At 33.9% G+C, this 7,882-nt stretch overlaps 1 protein-coding gene across 3 annotated transcripts in view; it reads left to right on the forward strand.

The window, feature by feature from the left end:
• The window catches only part of Nox4 (NADPH oxidase 4), a 138,019-nt gene that overhangs the window by 112,429 nt on the left and 17,708 nt on the right, over positions 1-7,882 (forward strand). For all 3 annotated transcript variants that reach the window (XM_021192474.1, XM_021192458.1, XM_029543590.1), the window contains exons 14-15: positions 5,401-5,520; positions 7,588-7,696. In XM_021192474.1, the coding sequence (XP_021048133.1) occupies positions 5,401-5,520; positions 7,588-7,696 (229 nt within the window). The remainder of the gene's footprint in view (positions 1-5,400; positions 5,521-7,587; positions 7,697-7,882) is intronic.

A 7,882-nucleotide genomic window follows, 5' to 3' on the forward strand; every position in this document is an offset into this window, starting at 1 on the left:
CATTTGAAATGTAAATAAAGAAAATAATAATAATAATAATAATAATAATAATAATAATAATAATAATAATAATAAGAAGAAGAAGAAGAAGAAGAAGAAGAAGAAGAAGAAGAAGAAGAAGAAGAAGAATATTAGACTTTGGATTTAAAAAAAAAAAATAGATCCCACTTTAGACCTGTCGCTGGACCTTCTTTTCCTCAGGCTCCTCACCATTTCTATACCTGCAGCTTTTTCAGAGAGGAACAGTTATGGGTCAGAGTTTTGAGTGTAGGATGGCAACCCCTCCCTCACTTGATGCCCTGTCTTTCTGCTAGAGGTGAGCTCTATAACTTCCCTCTCCCTACGATAGGCATTTTATCAAAGGTCTCTCCCTTTGAGTCCTGAAATTCTCTTACCTCCCAGGTCTCTGGTGCATTCTGGAGGGTACCCCCAACCTCCTACCTCCGGAGGTTGCCTATTTTTGTTCTTTCTGCTGGCCCTTAGGACTTTAGTCCTTTTCCTTCACCCAATACCAGATCTGGTTCCACTCTCCCACACCCCCCCCCAACCCCAGTCCACTTTCCCTCCCAGGCCCCTCCCTTCCCCTTGTGATTGCTTTCTTCTCCCTCCCAAGTGTTACTGAAGTGTCCTCACTTGAGTCCATCAGCTTGTTGACCTTTATTAGTGAGTACATACTATGCATGTCCTTTAGGGTCTGAGTTACCTTACTCAGGATGATATTTTATAGTTCCATCCATTTGCCTGCAAAACTCAGCGTCTCCTCATTCTTAATAGCTGAGCAGTATTCCATTGCATAAATGAACCACATCCATTCTTCTGCATCCATTCTTCTGTCGTGGAACATTTGGCTTGTTTCTAGCTTCTAGATATCACAAACAATGTCAATATGAACATAGTAGAACACGTGCCCCTGTGGCATGGTGGAGCATCTTTTGGGCGATATTGCTGGCTATTCAGGTAAATCTATTACCAATTTTCGGAGGAACCTCCAGATTGATTTTCTGAGTGGTTGTACCAGTTTGCACTCCCACCAGATTTTTTTTATTCAATTTTTTTTAGAAAGATGGCCTCAAAAATTATCTGCAACTTCAGTGCCAAGGAATCTCTTGTCCTTGTCTGGCCTCCAAGGACACCTACATATATGCGACCTACACACACACACACAACAACAACAGCAACACACACACATACACACACACACACACACACACACACATGAATAAAAAGTAAAATTTTAAAATATTTAAATAATTTTTAAGCAGCATGAAGTGCTTATATACATATGGACTAAGAAATCTCGTGAAACTTTAAATTCACTTGCATGTGACATTCAAGAGGCAACAAAGTCTTAAAAGCAAGTGAAGTGGTAGGAAGTGGATGATGTTACAATTCTAGATTCCATCTTACAGGATGAATAAATTTTAAGGTGTGTTACCTAGCAATGGTAGCTGTGATATAACATATACACAATTTTGTTTTTTTAAACAAGTACCAATTTAAGTGGAAACTGATTGATACAGAATTAGAAATTTTCATCTGAGGTGTCCACAACTTCCTTTGCAACCCATCTGATGATATCAATGTAGCTCCTCAGATTATATCCTCAGAGCAGGAGAAGGAAACTAAAGGAAGGCTGTGGAAGCACCATGATTTCCCTCTGGGCAGTTCTCTGCAGCCTGAATGAGGGTTATTTGATCTAACTAAACTAAACTGAGCCTTGTGTATTTCACCTTTTAGAGAAGTGTAAATAGTTTGTTTAAATAGATTACTTTCTTGTTTTATCTTAAATGGGTAGATCTCATGCCAATTCTCTAAGATTGGAGGGTTTATTTCATAGCTGTTTTATAGTAAGTAAACTAATTTATAATCACTTTTGTAATGTATTTCCTACATTACTTCCATAGCATAATTTTTTAAAAACTTCTTATGAAATTCTCTTGAACTCATTTTGGGAAAATACTTTAAAAATATTAACAAGGGCATTTCCCTAATATTACAGCAAACTTTCTTCTTATGTTGTTAATAGAAATACAGATTAAATTGGATGTTAAGCAATCTGATTAAGAGAAGCATCACAAGTGCCTGGATAGCAGATATTTAAAAACTATTGACTATATTTTTGTCATTCATATAATTGGATTAATTTACAGTTGATTAATTTCTCCATTTAAAAAAAAAACAAAAGACAGATTAATCAGCTCCATCTTAACTAGTAACTAAAACAATTGAGAAAATATGAATGAAAATTATAATAAGGTAAGAACATTTATAAAAATGTAGAAAATGCTTGTACAGTTTGGGGTGAGCCTTGCAAAGGCATGGTGTCTTCTCTTAGATATGATGTCTTTCAAAATGAAACTTTTTATCACTTATCTACTGAAGTTTAAAAATATGCCCATATTTCAATTGCAGTTTTGAAGAAGTGAACAATTGTCTGTAATCTCTATAGTTTTTTCCACTGCAACTCCTAAATTAAAGCCAAAGAAATTTCCACATTTATTCAAGTTAATGTACAAAAAAATTATATCTAAGTGATTTTATTTTCTTCTTTCTATTTCTCATAAAAATCTAGGTCTTGTCAGATAACCACTTACTAGTGATTTTGTGATCATCTTTTCACTTCACCATTGATTGCATCCTGTGTGTGTGTGTGTGTGTGTGTGTGTGTGTGTGTGTGTGTGTGTGTGTAGTGTGTATAGTGTGTAGAATATAGGCTGAAGATTGACAAGTTGATACTAAGATACAGTTAAAGGAGTCAGGTTCTTCCTTGCTCTTGCACAGTCTGGGGACATTCCATAACAGGGAGTATATACTTTTAAAGGTATTATAAAGGATTCTGAATATAGTCACAGTAACAAATAAATTGTAATAATAATAAAATGAAAATAAATAATAAATGTTTGAATTATAGATGACTAAGCTGATTTAAATATTTCATAGTAAGTTCAGGTTTCAAAGTATTACATGAGACATCATTTATGTATGTTCTTTATGATTAAATTTATCGATTCATAACAATTTAATAAAGGTATATGAAATGAAAAGCAGTTGATTCTCAGAGATTCCTCAGAACAAATTCATACTTTCCCTATCTTGTTTTGGGCTCTGTCTGCCTCTCTGTCTATGCTGTACTTTGTCCCAATGCCATAATGTGGATACACTGATATCATCATTAATAAAGTATCTCTGATATTCATATTGCATTCTCCAATTCCTAACAGGTTTTTCTCTGTGTCATCACATCTTGTCTCTTTTATACATGAAGTAAATGGAGTTTGGAGAAAACACATAGGTCATCTGTGATCTCATTCCTAGTAAATGACTGGAACTCCAAGTTCTAGGGTTCTTGTTCAAAGCTATTACAAAACACCAGAGAATGGCTGCCTGGGGAAGGAGAAGCATGTGTGGTTTTAGAAGCACATAATTAGCAAATGGGTATTTTTCATGATTCCTCCCATTTGCTGATGAAATAAAATAAAATTTATTGATGAAGTTTGTCAAGGTCTCTTAAAATACCATTGCATTCAATTAATTTATTTTTTATCTAACTTATTTTATGTGACTTTCAGATAAAGATACAAAAAATTATAGGATAGAAGTCAAGTCATTGTTGGTCTCGAAGCATGCAAAGAAGTCACACATAGTTCATGATTTCTGACTAATAAAAATATAAGTTACATAGGCAGGATAAGAATTATATATGTACTTATTTATATAAAGTATATAGTAGTAGAATATTTTCCATGTTTAAAATACTACATTAGGCATATTAACTTTGGTTATTTTTTTCTTTAGGTAAAAGCATTTTTCCCTTCCTTTACTGGCTACAGTATTTTCCAAAAGCAACCTTTGCAAGTTTTCTCTCTGGATAACATACATGCATTACTTAGAATGGCCTAAATTTTTTCAGTGTAAACAGTTAACCTTGAAATAGCAGCCCAATGTGGTTCAGTGTCATTAAACACCAAAGAATTTGTTTTCTGCATATGAAGCATCTTCTGTGGGTGCAGTGAATCTCTAGGATGACATCATTCAAGCAACAATGCAGAAATTCAGTCTGTTTCCCATTTCTGGGTCAACACGAGTCTTTTTTTAGTTACCAAAGATGTGAAATGGCATTTGCATGTCCAAGAAATGTCAAGTTTCTTATATTTGGAATGATCCATATGACCCAGTACAATCACAGATACCAATAAACACAAGTCACTTGTGTAAAGTTGAAAAACAAAATATAAGCAGTGACTAAATACCATGAAACCTTGCATTCAAAGAAATGCCTATTAATGAATTTATTCTACAGACATTTATCAGATGCCTAATCGTTAATTTCACAAGTATATTGAGTTACCTGGCCTTCTATTTAAGTGGCCTCCAAACATAAATGACATGTAGACATGCTATAAAGACACAGTGTTTGAAAAAGATATAATAAAAAAAATTATAAAACAGCAGTGTCTTACATGCATAGGGTCTATCAAGATGTCTCAGTCATCACAAATAGTATAAGCATGGTCATTCTCCAGTAATCACAGATAACTCCTTTGATCGTAAAATGAATGTTTTCAGACATCAGGGATTCAGAAGGAAAGATGAAGTGCAAGAGAGTCACAGCATCCAAGTGAGACGGCTTCTTACATCTGCCAAAATAACCACACAGTCAAAACAGATGAATGGAATCTGGGAAATGTGGTGTTTTGGCTAGACATTTGTTTCCCTCAATGAAATTAATGTTCTGTTACTAAGAAAAGGAGGGTGGATATTAAGTGAACAATTCACAATTTCTGTGTAGTTAAGGATGGTTGTATAACACAAGCACACACATATACACACATATTTAAATAAGCATACACAGAGCAAGAACAATTTTCTTTGTGATTTTTTGGTAGTGTTTATACTAACTAATTTAACTATGGAACAAGAAGGTGCAATATTAGCTTCTCTTCCTCCTCCTCCTCCTCCTTCCCCTCCTCCTCCTCCTCCTTCCATTCCTTCCCCTCCTCCTCCTCCTCCTTCCCCTCCTCCTCCTTTTCTATTTCCATAGTTCATATGAAACCAAATGTATCTGCCAGAACACTCACTACTGAAAGATAATCTACCCAGTTTCAAATATTGAATCAACTAGTATTTTCATTTTGTCAATTATCACAATGAAATATCATCAAGCTTTAACATATTGTTATCTCTATAATTTCCTATACTTTTAATTAACTTAGAAATAGGAGAGTGTTCATGTTTTACTATGAATCACTCAAAACAAATAGCTTATTCCTTTGGACTTATGACTAAGAAACAGATAAGTCTCAGGCCACCACAATGCTAGCATTTGGATTCAGCACAAATGGTACATGTTATAGAAAAATAACTTTTCATCTTTTCAACCTTTGTCTGCCTTCCCTATAGGTTATACATTGATGGTCCATTTGGAAGCCCTTTTGAGGAGTCACTGAACTATGAAGTTAGTCTCTGTGTGGCTGGAGGCATTGGAGTCACTCCATTTGCATCGATACTAAACACTCTACTGTATGTCACTTTGATCAATCTTATTACTTCAAATAGAGAAATATTCAAACTTCTAATTTACATATAAAATAATTTTTTATAGAGTATTCCCACTCAGTAATCAAGAAATGACATTTCCTAATCGGTGAAAAAAATAATTCAGTAGTTCTCAGTGTATTATCTGTAGCTATTAGCATCCTCTGTGTAAAAACAAACCCATCTTTTTCTATCAATAGTTATTCACCCTCAGACTTCTTTTCTTGACTTCCTCACAGTGGTGTCACTGTTCATTTATTTGATTAACAAGTATTTTGTGATGCTCTTGTGCTAATTAATCTTGGGTTACTGGAAATAAAACAATGAATGTAAAAACTTAGACTGTACCGTTAGAAACTACACATTCAATTGAGGCAAATTGAAAGGAAGTAGTAAGAAATTTATATGATTAAATCTGTATATATAAAACATACAAAAAAACACATATCCATGAATCAGAGACTATTTTAGTAGAGTGAGGCAAAAATAAACAGATTGTGAAGAAAAGACTTTAAATGTCTTCTGAATGACACGTAACCATTGCAATCATCTTTCCCCTGAGTCTGCGGAAGAATGAGCACATCAGTTTTCATATAAAAATGAAGGAGGGAATCTGCCCTTCATTTCCAAAGTATATGATAGAATCGGGAATAGAGAGAATCATTGCCTTCAGTTTTGTGCTCATTGGTGACTCCACCAGGTTGCAATGATTAGTTCCACCCTGTGAGCATAAAGGTCCCTGAGTATATTAAATGGGTCACGGAGTAACCCAAAAATCATGAATATGGGAAAGGGACTAACAGTGAGGTAACCAGGTGGGCTTATATTGATGGAAGGAGAGAAGATAAGATTTGGAGGAGAGTAATCAGAATGCACTATATTTGAAAGAAGTTAATAAAATAGAAAGTTATAAGTAAATAAAAAAGATAAATAGATTATAAAAACAAATGTCTTCTGTGATTGTAAGAATATGTTCAGGGAACACTTTTATGACAAGATGATGAACATATCACCACCTCATTCCTTCATTTAGTAACATATTTGCAACAGACTGAAGAAAACAAATGTCAACATTGAGATTACCCAATTGGGAAATAGTCTCAGCATTTTCATTCCAAGATTATAAACTTAAGTTCATTCATCACCATAAAGCACAAACAAGATGACAGCAAGATGGTGCTCCCAGATCTCTTCCATTCCCTTCTCAAGTAGACAAAGTCACATTAAAATGTGTGAGAGGAAATCTAAAAAGAAGAAGAAATAAAACTTTCCTTTGGCTTAGTTGGGAAAATCGTAACTTTAAGATAAGCTAGAGCCTGTCTCAAAAATTAAAAAAAAAAAAAGAAATGAATGATATTTTGAATATTTTATTTCATTTTCTAATATTATACTAAATGTGATTTGGGGACATGTTGGAGACTCTTATAAAAATAAGCATGTTCCAGTCCAGAAATCATTTGTTTCAGACAACATATTACAAGTTATTTTGATTCTTAGTGTTATTAAAAAAGGAACATTTTCTTAACCTCAAGTCTACCTCATAGTCATAAGTAGGCATCCAGACTTGGAATTGTGAGTGGCTGGAATGTATTACATAGTGTGTGGTTGTGAAATCTTTCTTAAATGATTATTAAGAAAAGGATAAACAACCAAGTTTCTGGAATGGTATTACCTAGAAGTGAGGGCAACTCTGAATGACCTTTGGATCCCTGAACGATGATACAGTTCACTGAAATAGAGAACTTGTTTTTCTGAGACTCATAAGCCAACATTTTTCTGATCCAAGAGTTCAATTTTTGGTCTGGAAGTTGAAACAGGTAATATGTATGATACTGACAAATATAGCATTCTATGACATCTTAGTCATGATATTGTGTATCTTATCTGTTTGAGAGTTATGGTAAATGTTGGCACAGAAATGGCTGAATTTGGGGTCTGTTTGTTTATTTTTTTAATTGGTTGTTTATGAACGAATAGCAAATGTTCATGTATATGTAGACTTTGTGTTATCTATCCAATTTTAGTTAAAACTTCATTACATTGCTTTTAAAGGGATGACTGGAAACCGTACAAGCTAAGAAGACTGTACTTTATCTGGGTGTGCAGAGACATCCAGTCATTCCAGTGGTTTGCAGATTTGCTCTGTGTGTTGCATAACAAGGTAATATTAGGATGGTTATTATTTTTTAGTTTTATAATTTCTTGAATAACATTTACTGTATATTTTAAAATCAATAAATGCTCACTATAGAACAAAAGCCTCTCTTAAATCCAAAACCAGAGGTAATATCAAATAAAAATGAATGCACATCTTTTTAGATATGAATGTTTGGTTTTTTTGTTGTTT

This window comes from Mus pahari, chromosome 1 (assembly GCF_900095145.1).
Source record: "Mus pahari chromosome 1, PAHARI_EIJ_v1.1, whole genome shotgun sequence".
NCBI classification, from domain to species: domain Eukaryota; kingdom Metazoa; phylum Chordata; class Mammalia; order Rodentia; family Muridae; genus Mus; species Mus pahari.